The sequence below is a fragment of the Coloeus monedula genome, assembly GCF_965178545.1.
Source record: "Coloeus monedula genome assembly, chromosome: 3".
NCBI classification, from domain to species: domain Eukaryota; kingdom Metazoa; phylum Chordata; class Aves; order Passeriformes; family Corvidae; genus Coloeus; species Coloeus monedula.
Window position 1 is genome coordinate 89302847 of NC_138783.1, and position 19524 is coordinate 89322370.

A 19524-nucleotide genomic window follows, 5' to 3' on the forward strand; every position below is an offset into this window, starting at 1 on the left:
ACCTATAGGTTTCCAAATTCCCTATGTTATCCCTTTGTTAGAAAGGATTCTTCACATTTTGAGAAATACTTGTGCCGCTTGGTTTTTTATGTCACTTCTTTGCAGGGGAGCTGTGGCACAGAGCCTTGGTGTTTACTGCCTGCCTCCATCGTTGTCATGAGTCTGAATTTTCTCCTAAACCAGTCACTGACGGGGGCAAGACAGTAGATTTCCAGTTTGCAATTTGGGACTTTAACAGCTGAGGGACTGGGAGGATAACATAAAGCAAGCAGGTTGCACTAAGCACATACCTAAGCTCCATGCCGTGGGTTTCTCCATCAAGGTGTAAGGCAGCATCTGGTGGGGCTCTGGAGAGGGATGGCAATACCAGGTCGCAGCAATTGCATACTCTGATGTATCTATTTTATTGAGAACAGTTTTAATTTCATATGCTACATATGTACTAGCAAACCCTGTTAGCAATGCTTATGATGCTCTAGAGATTTTGCCGTGTGAGCAAACAGAAGCAAAATGACAATTAGATATTGTCTCATGCTAGCAACAGCACAGCAGGTCCAGAATTTCATGTCAGTCAGTGAGAAACCTTGTTTACTGGAAGCTGCCCATGAATTGCTTTACAGATTCAGCCAAATCCTTGGCAGAACAGACCGGTTAGATCTGTTGCTCTCTCTCAAGAGTAGAGGCTTCCTGGCAGTGTAATTTCTTGATGGTGTACAGGGTACAGCTGTAGGAAGCCCCTTTCCATTAGGTACATTGTGCTTCTCCTAAACAGCCAGGGCTGAGCAGCACCGATGCTGACTGTCTCATCCACCCCCACCCTTCCTCACAGCTGCTCAGCACACTTGTCCTCATATTCCTGCTTTCTATGGGGAACCTGTTACAACTAGAGGAAGCCTCACTGCAGCAGAGGAAGACCTTTAGGGATTCAGGGAGAGTGACTTCTGCTGCTGATACTGCCCCATTTGATTGTCATACCCTAGATTCAACAAGGATGCATGCAACAGAACATTTTGTGCTGTGCTGTGCTGTGCGGGTGGTGAGACACTGGAACAGGTTGCCCAGGGAGGTTGTGATGTCCCAACTCTGATAGTGTTCAAGGCCAGGGTGGATAAGTCTTTGAGCAACCTGATCTAGTGCAAGGTGTCCTCCCACCATTGGGACTAGATGACCTTTATGGTCCCTTCCTACCCCCTAACATCCTATGATTCTATGATTTTGAGCAAAGGTTTAGCAAACAAACACTGCAAAATCCCAAATGCTAACCCTGCCATGTTAATGCCTTCTGTAGTCTTCTGAATAGCATAGGTTGCAATAAGTGACCAAATAAAAACAAAACCCACTAAATATTGTCACTACATTTTAGCCTGGATTATTTGAAAACACACTGATTGGGATAACAGTTTCATTATGGGACTAAGCAAATAAACACCTAAAATATATGTAAAACACTGGTTAATAAAATTTTGCTGGGCCTGTACATTTTCCTAGTCCAAAATATGGATTATGATTTGGCTGACTTGCAAGTCAAAAGTCATGGCTGACTATGGCTGTTTTACAAGTCCAAACAAATATCTGAAAAAAACATCTAAAAATGACATGGTATTATTTGTTATTTTGTTCTGCATAACAGAATTCAGCAATTTAAATTCACCAGTTATGACTAAAAAAACTAATTCCTTGGCCTTCATATTTCCTATTTATGCTTCATCCAGAAGCTTAGTGCCATTAAGTAGTAGCTTTACCCTCCAGTCAGTGACCAGTGGCTTTAATTCCTCATAACTCATTTGGTAAAAGGTTATGGGGTAGTTTTGTCTCCTTAGCTAACTGTTGAGTAACAACCAGGTAGAATATTGCTGTAAGAGAACTAGTTTTCACTTTCGTTTTTTCATAAAATGTTCTTTCAACAGGCAAATTTATGTGTGACTCATATGTGGAAAATAACATGGGCTTAAATAAAGCCTAGCAATTAACTTCCTTCCTCCTCCCCTCCAATTTTATTCATGTCTTACATGTTGAGGACTCGTTAAATGAGAAACATTGATTGCTGACAAAGAGTGTTATCATTGCCTGTCATTACACCACTGCTTTGAAAATGAGGCTTTGACAATATCCAGTGGCATTGTGCTGCTGTTTAAGAAAATATTTGTGTGGGATGAAGAAGCACACGGATTTTGTACTCAACAGGGGTGCCAGGTGCCCTGAGAGGTGCAGCAGCACAGGACTTCCTCTTGGGCTGAAGTGGTTACAGATCAGGCATCACTTTCTCATAAGGTCACGGAGCAAAGGAGGGTGGGCAGAGAGCTGGTGACAAGCATTTCTGAGGCACTCAGCCTTCAGATGGGCTGCTTTTGTATTTTTCCCTTTGCTTTGCCCACACAAATTTACTTAATTTACCCAATTTACCCTTTTCTTCTTACAGCTCAAACTGCTGGAGCAATTGAACTGCAAAGCTGAGGTCACAATTGTTTTGGTGAAGATTAGCAAAAAGAGTGATGGGGATGGCACAGTCCCCATGCTTGGTACCAGCATGGCTGGGCAGATGGTCTGACTGGGCTGCAAGAGGGTTTTTTCAGCATGGCTTAGGCAGTGGGATTTATAAGGACACTTTGAATTTAAGGTGTAATTCAGTGGAGTTACTACTATCTCTTTTGGCTTTGGGTCAAGGTCCACAGAGGAGGACCAGGAGCCTTCCAGTAGGAAGATCAGCCTGAGAAGCCAAAGGCATCAGTGATACTGTTTCTTGCACTGGAGATTATTTTGGAGGGAACATGGGGGCAATGAAAACGCTTTTCAGCTTGAGCAGACCCCAGGCTCATCCAGCCTACAAGTTTGCAGAGAGTAACCTCCATGCAAAAAAATCCCCAAGAAGTGGCTGGTTTTGTACTGTGCTGATGCACCATGTGGTGCCTGGGAGCCTTGATCCCTGACTAGAGACCCTAAGGCTAGCATAATGCTCAGGAATAACATTACCCACAATGGATATTTCCTAAAATCAAGGACTGTGGCATAAAGCACTGCTGACACATTTATCTGACCGGGATATCATCACTGTGTTTTTAAAATGAATTAGAGTGACTGTGAGATTAACCTGCAAATAGAGCTAACAAAATGACAGTTCATAATGATTCTTGCATTCCTTCAACAGAAAATACTGCTTAGACAATCTAATGGATGAAGATGAGAAAGACAGGGCAAAGAGGTGAGCATCTTTTCTTTTATAACTCTCTGTGATGAGCTTGATACTGTTTGTTGCTGCAGAAGCTGTTTTATCCATAATCAATTAATCAAAGAGCAAGAGAGTAAAATACAGTCAAACACAACTTGAAATACTGCCATCTCACAGACTCCTACTCTTGGCTGCACTGTAAGAAGAAAATAACCTAGCAATGTTTCCTGTGGAAAATGTTAAAAAAAAGCCAAGGCATTGATCGTTTTCTTCACATTACTGCAGAACGTCAGAACTGAAGCACCAACAACATACTTCTGCCACTACAGTACATCATCTGAGCTTCCAGAGTACACAAAAATGTTGTGTTTTTTTTTTCTTTAAATACATTTTGCAAAAGAAAAAGAACAGAAAAAGTGGAGGGTTTTCCCTATTAGAATGGTCATTTATTCACCAATGCCTACCTCACAGCAATGAGAAAACCCAGAAGTTACCTTCAGAGCAGAGAAAGACCACGAAAAGTCAGCCTTAAACTGGCACAAACCTATATTCACATACAGTCTGTACTCCATTGAGTCCCGGTTGATGGGAATTCATTGTGAACCCTTTGTTGGGAGAGAAAAGGTGTGTTTCAAGGCAGAAGACCTGTGGCAATGAAACCCTTAATAACTATCAGAGCTGACCGGCATCTGCAGTAAAGCAGTTTGGAAGCATTCAAGGTTATCAATGCCTCAGCCCGCAGTTTAATTACTTTAGAGAGAGCCGGGGGTTGCCCACATTTTTCCCCTTGGTTCCCTCTAATGAGAGTATTTCCAGTCTGGGCACAAGCAGTTGATCCAGTTTCATCTCTTTTGATTCCTTCTCCGCTTCTTTCCCTCCCCGCAGCTTTTTCTCACTGATATAGGTCAGCACAGGCTGCAGCCAGGCTCAGCTGTTCCCCTTTGCTTCCTTTTGGAGGGTGCAGAAAGGAGCACACCTTGCAGCACTGCTTCGCCTTCTAAAGGCCTGATCATCTTCAAGATATTTGTGTGCTAATTGTATAGTAAAAAAAATTTCATTAAATGAATACATATATGAAAAAAATAGGATAACATGTATCCTCGCTATCGGCGATTGTCATCACCATCTGGTATGGTTTTCATGCCGTTTGTTCCCGGAAGGAATTTTTGTCATACCCTGGGGCAGGCCTCTATCAGGGTGCATAAAAAGAATTGTAACTTCAAAATTAAAAAAGGAAACTGCTTCTTCAAATTGTAATTTAAGTTCATTTTGCTTTTTAGAAATAAAGCTAAAGTTGAAATTGAGTTTGAAATCATGAGATGCTTCATGAAGATCTAAAGTTAATACATTATATTGAAACCACTCTGATTAATTTAGGTTTTCTTCCAGAGAAAATCAAACTTAGGAGAAGCTATTTGATGAATATTCTGCTGCTGTGTCTTGTAGACTGAAGACTCTCACTTGTCCCATACCACAAGGGAAACACTTTTTGTTTTTCCTCTATTTGGTATAAGGATTGTGTCCCTCAGGGCTGAGAAACACCAGAGGGGATTAAAAAGCCCAGGAAATTGTTCTCTCCTTTTATTTTCTCCATTAAAAGTAGGTGAAACTGGAAATTTCTGGACCTAAGTCTTTGGGGATGGACTCAAGCCAGGAGCTGAGTTTCTCAGGTTAGGTATGTGTAGAGGTACACATACACACTGTGTGTATCTGCAATGTATTAGGCATGTACAGGTTGCATTACACAGACGTGAAAAAGAGGCAGTTGCACTCTCATCCCTGTATCAGGTCTGTAGTATTTGGCCAAGATATATAACTCTTCCTCCAGGAAGAACACTGGTTAAATTGAGCCCTGTTCTGCATCATCTGACTCCCTAAGGCACAGCTTCACTCTGAAGACCTGAGGACTAAAATGTGGATGTGATGGCACCACACTCGGGAGCAATGAAAACCTATGTGAGGTTTTCTGATCTTCCAAGATCAGAAGCCATAGTTTCATTTTCAGTTCTGTGATACTAGATGAGGTTTATTTTGTTTTATAGATTTATTCATTCGAAACAAAAGGTGTGCTTTGTGCACTTTTTTGTCTATGTGCTCTTCTTTCAGTTTGCTTTAATAGTATATAATTTTAAAATACTTTTTTTGCAATTCAGTTGAATTCCAAATTCCAACCAAAACCAGCTTGAAGTGAACCATGAGAAAGGGCTTAATCATGAAGACTACTACCTGCCATTTTCCACTGAAATAAAAAGTAAATTTAAGAATCTGAATGAAGGTATGTAGTACAGTTACTTGCATTGATGCATATATAGTACACTCCACTGGACAGCCAAAAGAAATCTGAAATTTAGTGTAAAGTCACATTTCATTGTAAATTAGCAAAATGTAGCATCTACTAGTCAGTAAGTCTGTCTGTCTAAGACAACAACCAGCATATATGTGAGCAAATAAAAATGGCTGTTAAATTGTTGATTTTGATCATTCTGAATTCAGGCTGTTCTGTATTGCCTTTAGCTGTATTCACTGATAGTCCTGATTTTGTTCATACTGTGTCTCCTCCTCCCCTTGAATATGCTGTCATCTTTGTGGAGTAGCAAGGAGGGAGGAGAACTGGGACAAGTAGTATGGAATTAAGACAGAGGTTGTTTGGGCTTACTGTAATTGTATGCCCTAGCAGTGAAGTAAGCAAGGCTAGGAAATAATCTTCAAAGGGAAGTGATGAAAACTGTCTTATTTCATACATCTATAACTGTACTAAACAAAGTATTTTCAACTATGCAGGGATAGTTTTTATCATTTTTCCCATTTTTTTCTCTTTTTTTTTCTTTACAAAATTTTACTGTGATCAACGATTCATATCTTGGTAGAGTTATTTCCGCTAGAGGAGTTTTTATACTTCCTTTGTGAATAAAATGTCAAGTGTTAAAAATAGATACTTTATATTTCTGTCAAGGCTTTTTTGGTTGTTTTTTTTTTTTTAAAGCAATGCATTCCCTATGACAGTAGGTGGTTTATTTGATTTTTATGGAAATCTGGGCTCTTTAAGCTTAAAATGAACTGAGGATTGAATTATGAGGAAGTAAAATGTTGATATTCTTAATGTTGCCCTGTACTGTGGAGAAATAGGATAAGGCTGGAGCTTTGCACATCTTGTTCTGACAGCCTTTTGCAGTGTAATAAGAGCAAGCTGAAATCAGTCAGGCAGTATCCACCCAATCTCTTGTGTTCAAAGCTGTAAAATAATCAAGCATTGGCTTCTATCCAGTGTATCTCCAAGTGTGATCAGGGTTGAGAGCAAGACAAACAAAAATTGCCCCTCTGTCACCAGTAACATCCAGAAGCCTCTGTAGTGATTTCTCTGCTGAAAACGTTTATTGCCGTCCTGGTCCTTGCAGGGGATGTAGATGCTGGGCTAAATTCTGCTCTGATTTTCAGCAGTGTGCATCCAGAGCTGCTTTGAGGCACAGCCAGAGTTAGCTGGGACTGAGAAACTCAGAGTGAGAACCGGCCTCTTGTCTTTTCTTTCCCTTCTACATGTAACCAGATTTTTAGATCTTTACGTAATTGACAAGGCAAATCTCGTCCGCTTGAGGACCTTTCAGAAGAACAAACAAACCTCCTGGGCTATACTTATTTCTATTTCCACATGGATACAGAAGTCCAGATGATAACCTCTGAGTTGAACAATTGTCGTATTCACAAGAACAAGTCAGAAAATGCGTGTGTACAGATTGTCATAGAGTTAAAAAAAACAAAGTGCACATGCTGAAAAGATTATCAATAGCCTTAATGACAGTGTAATGATGGTGCCAAAACACCCCAAATGAAATCCGATCCTTTCTTCCTGTGAGCTCTTCAAAGACAGCAGCAGAAGCAAGCTCTGTCTGAGGAATCTGCAAGCTAAACAGACAAGGTTGGTGAAGAAAGCTGTAGAATCTTCATTTTACAGCTAGAGACTCAGGGCACTGACATTAAGGGGTTTTCCCAGTGACACACAGAGATTAAAGGCAAGCACTGCTGGCACTTCCAAGACCCCAGATCTGGCAACGCATCCCAGCCTCAGACCGAATCCATACTGATGCTCTCTCTCCTGCTTGTCCTTGTAACCTTGGAAAGGAGACTGAACAAAGTGGCATATGAACCAGATGGAAGCTGCAGCAACTTCTACTCAGGTCTCTGTTCTTAATGACTGGAAGACAGCATCCTGATTCTTCTCTGCCAGCCTGGAGGTAGGCAGAGCACCTGTGACTAAAGTGAGCAGGTCCCTCTAGAGCAACCCAGCTCCAGTGCAACAGCTGCAGGACTGGGGTCCCTCTCTTCTGTTAAGACTGTGCAGATGGGTGTGATCCAGTCTCCATTCTTCTTCTTTATGAACAATTTTAGTGTCGTCACAGTATTCCTATTTCTTCTCATTCTGAGTGCCTCCCCAGAGACTGCATGAATTTTTAAGATCCTACATATGTCTAAGGAGATGTACAGAGCTCCTTCAACTGCAGGCTCAATGCTGACCTGATAAGCTCAACCAGAGTGTCCAGAGGCAACACAGAGGAGTGAGCAGGGCCTCCATCTCCTGTCTGGGCACTAAAGGTGGCTCAAAGAAAAGACCAGGAGGTGGGAACTGTTGCCTCCTACTTGTCTCTGCAGCTTTGCTGGAGTCCAGTGTCCATCTTCACACACTGATGCATGCAGCAAGCTAATTTTATGTATATACATTGCAAAGAGCAGGTACATGATCATTTTCCTTCTTGGTCTGCTCATCCTTTTTTTCTTTTCCCCTGTCTACAGGGCTTCGCGTAACAAGTCTGAGAAGAAGAGGCGCGATCAGTTCAATGTTCTCATCAAAGAGCTCAGCTCCATGCTTCCAGGCAACACTCGCAAAATGGACAAAACTACTGTGCTGGAAAAAGTCATCGGCTTTCTGCAGAAACACAATGGTAAGATTTAGTGCAGCTCTTCATGCACTTGCCAGACAGTTACTATAATATCCCATTTCCTTCAGTGATTTTCAGAATGGCTCGAGCGACCTAAAAGTGCCAACATAAGGTATTAAAGGTTTTTTCTATCTCATCAAAAAAGATCATTTGCAGACACTGTGCTGTCCAAATCCATCTCCTTGTTTGCTCTTCAGTTGAAGATGACTCTCAGCCTGCTAGAGAAGGGGGCAAATGGCAGGAACCAAGGGAAAGAGGGCAACAGTGCCCTGCAGCACTCATGAAGAGGACAGATGCTTTGAACAAGAGAGATTTGGGAGCAGAGGGAACATTCCCTTCCTTGAAATTTGCAATATTCTGAGCAGAAGAACAAAGCATTCGCCCCAGCATCTCTGCAGAAAAAATGCAGGGAAGCAATCTGTTCGGCACCCCAGCTCCTCAGTGGACTGTGTAGGACTCAATTTTCCACACTGAGCACAAAACTCAGACCAGAAAGCGCCTCAGTTTTTGAAGCTGGCATCAGCAAATTGCATCCGCAGATAGCTGACATGCTTCACCCAGTTTGCACAAGCAGAAGCTAAATCACATGTGCACAGCATCCAGTTGCAGTAGTGAAGCCAGGAGTTTATTTTTTTAAATGCTTGCAGCAGTGACAGAAATGTACCTTCACAGAGGGCAGAGGAGATTTCTGACCCTGCTGATCTACCCTCTTTGGTCTAGTTTCTACTCCATGGGAGGAATGTGCACTGTGGCCTTCCTAATGCTTTGACACCCACCAGCAGCTGTCAGTCGGAATGCTTCTCCCTTACGATTCAGGGCACTGGTTTAAAACTCCTGCTCTGCCCCTGTGAGGAGGAGGTTTCAGTGGGTGACCGTGGGGAATGCCCCTGGTCCCAGAAAGCAGAAAGGGGTCTCATAAGATGATGCACTAGGTCACCTGGCTTACCTTTGCTCACCCAGCGCCTCCCTCCTGCAGTCTCTGGAGAACTCTGGGTGTAACAGGAAAGACCATGAAAATTCTTACATCATGATTCCCAACAGAATGGAGTCACAAATGTCAATCTTACTGAGGTAATAATTGTAATGGCTCTGTCGTTAGAGTGCCGTTTCTCCTTAAATGAATTTTGGCCACAGACAAGATAGAATCATAGAATTGTTTAGGTTGAAAAAGACATTTAAGACCAGTGGGTCCAACCATTAACCTATGGTTTTGTACAGGAGGGGATGACTAGGACATCTCAAGGTTTCATTGTTTTATAGACTTTTTAAAAAATTATAGTAATAACTTACCTTTATTTTTTAAGCTGCCTAAGGCAAAGGAAGATGTGAATATGCTCAATTATAAAGCTAAGCAAAAAACAATCACCCAAGATTTAAAATAATTGTATAAGTGTAGCTGAAGGCCCAAATAATTTACTCCAAAAGGTGCTTTTTCTTGAAGAACAACTAGGTAAAGAAAAGCTAACAGTCACAAATCCTTCCACAGCAATTGGGTCAAAATGTGACTGGAGTGCACTTGCTAAAAAAAGAAAATGTTATCTATTTTTTAACCAGATTATTAGTCACACAATATAATACAAAACATCAGCATTTTAAATTGTTGATTATCTTCAGCGTACTTTGGATCTGGTTTATTGAATGATATTTCCCTTTCGTTTGGTAGGCTAAACCAAGATTTTAGTCATAACAGAGGAGGAGGTAAATTTTCAGATTTTTTCCTTCCTAAACAGCCTCCTTCATTATAATCCACAGAATCTCCCAAATCTCAGGTAATTCTCCCAACAGTCACCATTCCATGTACTTTCGCTTTCCCAAGCTACAGGTCTGCTGAAAGTATCCTACGTTCTGAAACTACCTAAAAAAATCTGATGGACTCTTTTTCCTTAGTCTGGTTTTCAGTCCTGTGTGTAAAACCACGGGGGCTGTGGAGAGTTGCCGTGCTGCCAGTGACAGCCCCCAGCAGTGCAGAAAGCAAGTGGAACAAGCTGATAGGAGCAAAGGGCTGCACCTCCACTAATACAGCCTGAACGGAGGCTTTGATTTCTTTCTCGCTGACAAAATGCACAGGCACTCGTATAAATTTACTGTCTTTAGTATCATTTATCTATTTGCATTTCTCTGGCCAGTTTGCCTATGTGCTCTGAATAGGGAGCGTTGGGTGTTACATGCTCTGGAAGTGTTAATCAATAGGATTAATTAGCAGGAGGTGCTGAAAAGAGAAGACAGTCTGTGCTCAATGTCCCCTCACTGCTAGAGCTGAGTGAGGGAGCACTCCTAGAGAAGCAGAGTGAGCTTCAAACTAAACCAGCTCAATTTTCTCTAAATTAGAGCTGTCCCCCAGAATCCTGTCTGACTCAGGCAGAGCTAACATAGTGACTGTTTTCCAAAGGAAAACAGTGCAACCAGCTATCCAGTATGGTCCCCAGTTTCAGTGCAAAGCTGTGAGTTGTTATCCCAGTGTGCCTGCACCCCTCCATGGAAAGTCTTTGGGGAGCAAGCCCTCTGCAGGCTGCTGTGGGGTCAGGATTGGACAACAGTGGGGCAGATCTCCTCTTGGTGCCTAATGGGCTGACAGCAGAGGGTACCCTGCTCTCCAGACAGAATTTGGGATGAGATGCTGGTGCTCTGTTCCTTCTCCTGGGCTGCCCTACACCACGTGGCTGAAGGTAGGCGTGGGAGAGACTGGTGGCAGTAGCACCAGTGTAAAGCTGCTGCAAATGCTCGTGATTCTCTCTCCTTTTGGAAAACAAAGCAATAGCTCTGCAGTTTGGGGTCACAGGCCTTAGGGGCTCCTCTGAAGGAGCTTTCTTGCTGTTCCCTGTTTGGCACAGAAGCTATAAGCTGAACTCTCTCTAGCATCCTTATTGAAGCTGTAGATTGCAAATAGCAATTTGACATGTGCTAATCCTTGCCCTGATTTTAATTTCATGCAAAGTAGCTTTATCTTTTGATCAATACCCCAGTAATGCTGCTTGAGGCCAGTGGCCTTGTGAATACAGGCTCCCACTGAAGTCAGTACAAGTTGACTTGAGTAAAAAATGAGGAAAACATTTCAGTCTTGAAAACTGCAATTTTTGAATACAAAGGTTATTTCTCTCTTTTCATAGCAACTCATATGTAGTATTGCAGATGGAAGTTAATTTGAATTTTACAGATGTAAATGTTTCATTTGTCTAGAAGTCTCAGCACAGACAGAGATTTCTGAAATTCAGCAGGACTGGAAGCCTTCATTTCTCAGCAATGAAGAATTCACCCAGCTGATGTTGGAGGTAAACATGCATATATACCTTTCCTAATTTTGTCTAGCACTCATGGAAACACCCATGCATTTAGAATAAACTGTCATCTGCAGTTCCAAAAAAGAAAGTTTCGGGAACTGCTGTATTTGACCATCAAGCAGAGCTGTCACTGAGACAAGGGATTAAAGTCCCCACTTGTTGCTCTTCCCTCTCAGCGGTACCATTGCTCTGTGCTGCCCCAGCCTCCAAAGCTGTGCAGCGACTCCCAACAAGAGCAGTTCAGGGCAAAGATTCAAATCACAAGTTATATTTTATTTTTACAAACAGAGGTGAGGTAAAGGGCACATGGCCATTTTTCTCCTGTTCTTGGAAGGCGTTATTATCATCTAATATTTATGAAAACTAGCACCTGAAACGTGATGGTGTCGTGTCCCTCTAGTGCTAGGTGCTGTACAAGCAGATAAAGCCTGACAGCTCCTCTTGGCTTGATACAGTTGGTACTTCCACTCTGATTTGCAAGGCCCTTATCAAACACTTTTTATTCTAGCATTTTGCAATCATAGTTTTTAAATTATAGCATAGGTTTTTTAATGCTAACTGGGATCTGAAGGGAGGCGACTCAATAGTGTTTATGTAGGTTCAAAATGAAAAGCAAATGAGTTGCTAGAATGCATTTTTTCTCTCAGTAATAGCTCAAACTGCCTTTAGGAAGGGTCTTCTCCTGTACTAAACACATGGATGTTGCATGGCCCCACAGTGTCCTTTGAGAACAAGCTTGTTCTCTCACAAATCATGTGAACATGGCACATGATCCAGGCTCTGGTGGTGGTCAGGGAAGGATGTTGGGGAACAATTTCACCCACCAAGGAGTGGCATAAAGCCAGGGCGTGTTTCTGGCTCCCAGGGGCTGGCAGTCCCTTGGCCATTGCAATTTGTTGTGATGAGGCTCCCCTGGACCAATTTTATGAAACACTTTGCTCCCATTGCTCTGACAACCGCCCATTTCCATCTCAGTGCGCAGGAACTTAACCCACATAACTCCTTCAGTCTGCACTGAAATATGTCCCTCAGACTGCAATAAATTGGCTGTTTTGACAGGCTGGGCCTTTGTTGATTCTACTTGTATGCTACACAAATTTTAGATTAAAACAATCGCTTTTGGTTTCCCAGCTTATAAATCACCATCTTGCTACTGTGATTTTCCATGCCCTTCAAGATAACATTGGGTATTGGGATGTCCTGTTGTGCCAGATGTTCATCATTCCCTGCTATTTTGCCTTTCTACTAATCTTCTTTTATTAGCATTTGGACAAGACTGCTTGAAGTTTTTCCCATCCTGTTATTAAAAGATGGGAAGGGTTTTTTCCAAGCACTAATTCAAAAGACTCAAGGCATAATTGGCTGCAGTAATATATCAGCTTTCTTGAAAATGGCCTTTTCTTACCCCATTGAAAAGGCTGTCACCAAATTATAGTGAGCATTAGGCTCCATTTGTCCATCTAGGACTGATGCAATAGTAAAACCTTTGAAGAGGAAAATGCTCTCTTAATGTTGGAATGTCCAGTCGCAAGTAAATAAAAATAGAATTACGTATGCACACATTAACTTGATTTTACCACAAAATTCTGATATGAATCACTGTGTATAATTTGCATTGGATATGAAATAAAGACCTGATTTTTTGAAAACTAACAACCTTCACCATAGTAACGTGCACGATCCAACTGCCTTGTAAAACCACTGCTCTCTTCTATGGGTTAACAGCTATCATGCTTTTTTAGAGAACAGCTTGAATGTACTGCACTAAAGAAAAACATATTCTCTGCACCTAGATTAACAAAATCAAACTAGCTATAGCAGCTGGAGGGTTTTCAGAGATGCTAAGCACACACTCTTCTACTGGAGTATAAGTTATTGACTTGCTTTTCAAAGGACTGAAGCACTAGCAGATTCCCATTGACTTAAATAGTTGTGGGTGCTCAGCATTCTCTGGAAAAAGGAACATATGTTTGTGTCTTTATTCAAGGCTTTGTCTTTTCCTTTTTTTTTTTTTTTAAACAATTAGCATTTCCCAGTGTTCTCAGAATTCTTTCCCTTATTGAAGTCAGTGGAGGGGAAGGATGTGCTGTGGCTTACGAGATCAGCTGCAAGTCTGGCTTGGAGGCAGGCCTGGATTTGCAGTATGGTTCTGTAACACTGTGGCACTCTGATCAGGCTGTTTGCAGTACACCTGTCTCCTGAGCAGGTGTGGCCACTGGAGTATAATCAAACCCTGCTCTGATTCAGCCGTGCTTGCAGTGCCTTTGCTGCTCAAATACTGCTGGCAATGCTGACTCCAGAACAACAGGGAACTGATAGGAAGGACCCAGACTTGCTCCACTTGAAGGCTTGGGGGCCTCACTGGTGACTCCCTAATGACAATGGGAAGGTTTTAATATATTGTCTGAGCACCTACTGTTGTGTCTTAATTTTTTGGAGTGTTCTCCTGAGAGTGATCTAAAGATCATGTAACTTTAGTTCACTCTGAGGAGAATGCCCCAAAAAATTAAGTTAGTCTTGCCTTAGATCTCAAAATCTACCTAGGTTTAATTTTGAACAAAACTTAGCTCAAAACTTGGCAGCTCAGACTAAAGAAGAGAGTCATTTCATAGGTGAAATTGCTCCTGTGCAGAGGGTGGGGATAAGGCTGACATTTCCCTTCAATCCTTAGGAGTGAAGGGGCTTACCACAAGATGGGACCAAAGTGAGGAAGAAACTCTGCAGAATGAATTTCTCTTGGAATGAGTAATCTAATACCATGCCCTTTAAAATAAATCACTCAATTAAAACTTAGGCTAAGGATTATTTGATCATTTGCATTGCTTTTACTTACATGAAAGCCCAGTAATATACAACGTTACATTAATACAAACTGAGATTTATGGGGTTTGTGGAGAAGTACCATTTTGAGATAGGACTGCATCCTTTCATCGTGCTTTGATATTTACACAGAGCTCAAATGTTCATTTTAATAACTTCCAAGGGATCCAGTCTTAGTCATTTTGCATTATTAAAATGTGTGATTAATTTAAAAACTGAGACATGAAATGTTCCTGTGAGCCCTTTGTTGCTTCAATAGTAGGTTTTACTAGACTACAAAGAGTCTTGTAAAAGTTAAATCAGACTGTAAAATCAGAGAATTACTGTTCTGCAACTTGAGATAACATTCCTGTAACTCGATAACAATATGGTGCCAAAGTCTGTTTTGATCAACACATGATGAGATGTCCTGTTTACACCACTCATTCCTATTAAAGCACTCTCGACTTGTCTGTTTTCCTTAGGCATTGGATGGCTTCATTATAGCAGTAACAACAGGTGGAAGCATCATCTATGTGTCTGACAGCATCACACCTCTTCTAGGGCATTTACCGGTGAGTAATTCTGGCATTGGCTTTTCCACCACACATGGTAGAAATGGGCACTGCATTTTTAGAAACAGATGTAAAAAGGTGCTGGGGGTGGTGTTTTCCTGAAAATGTACTGAAGGAGTTATGCTGGCTGCTGCTGTTGCTCAGCTCTGCATTCTCTCTTTTTGATTCATACCCTTCAGGTTTTTGTTGCTATGAGGCACTTCTTGAATGGAAAAAGCTCTGCAGGAATAGTCTGGCCAGGGGAGGGACAGGGTGACCTGGCTGATCTTTTCCATCTCTGATTTCTAAGCTAGCAGAGAATAGCACCAGTGATGCTGGCAGCCCAGTGAGGAGCTCGTTAAGGGCCTTATTCTGCTCCCGCAGAGGTAAAGGACAAAAACCCCATTGAATTTGGAGTTAGCCAGAGGCCTCTGACGAGCTCTCGCTGCAGCTCAGCTGTGCTTTCCCAAGGGGAGCGCACCAGGAGGCGCTGCTGGAGCCGATGCTGGGTGCATCCCTACACCGGCCCAGCTGATGCTCAGTCTGGCACATTCAGCTTCTTTATCTGTGTGCTGCTGTGGGAGACACTCCCATGTGCGTTGGCTTGGGCTGGAGGAGCGGGGGAGAGGGACTGCTCCAAACCCTGCTCCTGTTGCTAAGGCTGCTCTAGGAAAAATGGCACAATAATTACGGATTAATCCTCATGCTCATTTTTAGTATCCTGGTCTCAAATAAATACATGCCCAGGAGAAAAAATTAGCTGCCAAATCATTATTGTACTACCCCCTGCCATGTTCTTAAGAAAATTACAATTCTTTTTCTCTCATTTAGTTTTTCACCAAATATGTGTTATGTTTTCCACCCAGACAAATGTATTTCACACCACTACCTTGCTGGAATATGAACAAAAATTATTTTCTTCTGAGACAAAAGGAACTTGATGAAAAGGCAGCAGCTCCTGGTAAATGCAAAAATATTGCTATGCAACAACAAATTGAATGAGTCTATCTATTTCAATTTTCTTTCATCCTCAACAGTTAAGAAGACTAGTATTTGACTATTTTCTGGCATGGGCCTTCACTTCAAGGGTGGGGAGAGCTCTGTCCTGCACACAGACTGTGGGGTTTTCATACACTTACTGTTTTCCATGAAATTTCCTTGTCTTTCATTATTTGGAGGTTTCATTGGTATCCCTTCCAAATCCTGATTCTGAGTGGAGATGGTAGATTTGCTTCAGGAAAGTATTCCTCCTCAGGAAGACACATTTCAGACCCTGTGCCTAAAATCCGAAGCCCTACTGAACATGGATAGATTCAGGTTCATAATTCCTGAGTTGGACCATCAGAAACTAAACTGTTTTTCTCTCCCAAAGACATGCCTTGTGTGATAATCTTACATGGCATCCAGCCCAAAATAAGGCTGGACATTACTTTTTATTTGTATAGAAGCAGCATGTGGCAGTCCAAGTCAGGGACCAGCCTGACTGGGCTGGAGGTGGAGAAGACCTTCCTGGAGCTGTTGGGGTGGTAATGGTTAACAACTGCCCCACCAGCCCACACATGCAGAAGGAGCATCCCAGAGGCCACAACTGAACAAGCAATAGAGGACTCTGCCTGCCCCAGGTCGGCAAAGCGCTATGGCTGTGGGCAGGGGCCCAGCTGAGGGTGCATCTAGGTGCACACTGGCTATTTTAGCCCTCTGTTGCCCTTGCCATATGGACTTTTTTAAGTTTTAAAACTGATCAGAGTGCTATCTGAAAAATCTATGTGGCTTATTTAGTTTACCTTGAGGATCTATTTGTAAGCTGAATTCAGTCACTGTTTGAGGGACAAAACACCAATTCTTTTCCCTCTGTGACAACAGGGAAAAAAATACTCTGCAAATCTGCCTTGAGCAATGAAAGGAAAGCAAAACTGGGCAGAATGCAGAGCAGGGCTCTCTGAGGGCCCCTGTTAAGAAAACTGATATATTTTCTCTCATTAAAATCATAAAAGTCTCCAATACTGAGAATAAATATGTCCAGTTCTCTTTAATACAGCTTCCCTTACTTCCATGGAGTATTTTCAAACACAAACTTCCCCTGTTGTAATTCCAAAATTTTTTTTTTAACAAGATCTGGAAGCTACTGCTAGGGTCAGTTGAGGTGGAGAGCTCTAGCTCACATGGTAAGGTTGACTCCAGCTGAAGTGAACTCATGGAAATCTGATCACAACTCTTAGCATTTGCCAGTCAGATGGTACACTATGACTCCAAGAATATGCAGTGTCTTGAGAAGGGTCCTTCCTGTCCCTTCTGGCCTGCTTTGCCAGAAGCTCCCTGACAGGGTTGAGATTCTGCCAGGGGAAGGTCTGTCTCCTCAGGGGCTACCCAGTAAAACTCAAGGAGCTACTCTGCTGTGTTGGGTGCTTAAGGTAAACGTCAGGGTGGAAAAATCCAGGACATAGCACCTTACAGTGTACAAAAGTTATGCATGTTGTGTTGCTGTTACAGGGTAACAGTGGGACTCAGTGCAGGACTTACAGGTTGATACAGGGGCCAAACAGCAGTACACAAGTGCATAGCCATCTTTATTTTTTGTGTTGATGGGAAAGAAATCTGTCCCATTTGCAGCCCTCCACCATCCCTTTCCTAGTGACCATGTTTGCTTAGTTCCTCTTCTTTTTCTCCCTACAGCAGGAGTTTTTCCTCCTAACCACTATCCCCCAACCCCCAGTAAAAGCAATGAAATCATGAGGAAGGAGTTCCATTTTGAAGTACAGCTGTTTAGTTGAAACTGCACAAATATTTTAACTATGCATCCCATTATTGCAGAACTTGATGTATTGTATTTGCAACAGACCAGCATCCATGTAGACAAAGGTGTTCTTTGCCTGCCTTAGCTTTCAGGAGCAAATACTCCAAAGTTTCTCTTAGCAGAATCCGTAGATTTGAAGATGCAGAGTAGATTCCAGGCTTAGCAGCAAAGCTCTACATTAACCTAGTTCATCTAACAAGTCTACCCACAGTCACTGTAGTTTATCTTTTATCTGCTGTGCCTGTCGCATTCAGCAATGCTCTGTGGCTGTCTCAGCCAGTGGCACAGAACTGCCCACTGCAGAATAATTAGACAGAGCTACAAACCATTCCCCTCTAACTGATCGATTTTCATCACTGATGGTCAAATTTTGTCAATAGAATCAGGTCAGAAAAGACCTGCAAAATCATCAACTCCAACCTTTGACCTAATACTACCATGCCCACTAAACCAAACTGCAATGTCCACTCATTTTTTGAACCCTTCCAGGGATGGTGAGTCCACCACTTTCCTGGGCAGTGTCTTCCCATGCTTAATCACTCATGCGTGAAGAAATTTTTCCTGATGTCCAGCCTGAACCTCCCCTGGTGCAGCTTGAAGCCATTTTCCCTTGTCTTGTCACTGCTTGCTGCAGAGAAGAGACCAATCTCCACCTCACCACAACCTCCTTTCAGATAGTTGTACGAGTGTGATGAGGTGTCCCCTGAGCCTCCTTTTCTCCAGGCTAAACAATTCTAACTCCCTTAGCTGCTCCTTGTAAGACCTGTGCTCCAGACCCTTCACCAGCTCCGTTACCCTTCTCTGGACACGCTCCAGCACCTCAGTGTGAGTTGAATTGAGGGGCTCAGAACTGGACACAGCACTCAAGGTGAGGCCTCACCAGTACCGAGTACAGGGGGAAAATCCCTGCCCTGGTCCCACTGGCCACACTATTGCTGATACAGGCCAGGATGCCATTGGCCTTCTTGGCCACCTGGTCACACACTGGCTCATGTTTGGCAGCTGCTGACCAGCACCCCCATGTCTCTTTCCACTGGGCAGCTTCCCAGCCACTCTGTCCCCAGCCTGTAGTGCTGCCTGGGGTTGTTGTGACCCAAGGGCAGGATGTGGCACTTTGCCGTGTTGGACCCTCATGCAATTGGTCTTGGCTCTTTGATCCAGTCTATCCCGATCCCTTTGCAGAGCCTATCTGTCTCACCACTCACCTTTTTGCCATGACACCAGATGTCTGCTCTTTGGGTCTGGTGCAGAATTAGCTCTGAATAGCTTGCTTGGCATTTTCTACAGTTCCAGTGAGACCATGAAATATTTGCTTCCATCTCTCTATTTGACTTAGCAATGTATTCTGGATTGACATATTGATTCAAGAGCATTGTTGGAGTCTTGATCTGTACAAGATCCAGAAATTCTGTTCTGCGCTATTTTGCTATTTTGCTATTTTGCAGGTGTGCCAAACCTCTGCAAGAGGCAAGAGTTGTGAAACACAGTAAGAAGTAGAAACCTTAGCATTTTTTTTCAAACTCATTTAAAAAAAGTTGGTACTTCCTAAGAGCAAAGATGCAACCCAAATATTAAATTGTGGATATGGTACATGATGGCAGCAAAAACTGTGAATACCAGGACTTGCAAATCAATGAATACCTGGTGCTCAGGGTGAGAGGTTGCTCTGAGGGGGTGTGTGGTCTCTTGCAACTCCAACCACAGGTGTAGTCACAGGCCTCTGCAGCTATCACCTCAAACAGAAACAGCAGTGCAGAACTAATCAGAGGTTTGGAATTGGAGCTTGGTCTCAGTATGGAGACAAATGGTTTCAGTTAGAGGAATGGTGATGGCTCACATCTAGTCTTCCTGCAGTTATTGCAGAGTAGATGGGAGATTAATTAACCTGGTGGTATCATTATTGTTTACAAGTAGAAAGGGAATGAGAAGGAAAAAATTCATTTCTGAGATTGCAGCTAAGCCTTGAACAGAACTCACCACTGTAGTTTCCTGTCAAAGGCTC

General features: G+C 42.6%; 1 protein-coding gene across 1 annotated transcript in view; it reads left to right on the forward strand.

The window, feature by feature from the left end:
- NPAS2 (neuronal PAS domain protein 2) overlaps positions 1-19524 on the forward strand; it is a gene marked incomplete at both ends in the record, with an annotated part of 104407 nt that overhangs the window by 47979 nt on the left and 36904 nt on the right. Inside the window, 4 exons of the mRNA XM_082279479.1 lie at positions 3146-3199; positions 7952-8100; positions 11275-11366; positions 14660-14749. Of these exons, the coding sequence (XP_082135605.1) occupies positions 3146-3199; positions 7952-8100; positions 11275-11366; positions 14660-14749 (385 nt within the window). The remainder of the gene's footprint in view (positions 1-3145; positions 3200-7951; positions 8101-11274; positions 11367-14659; positions 14750-19524) is intronic.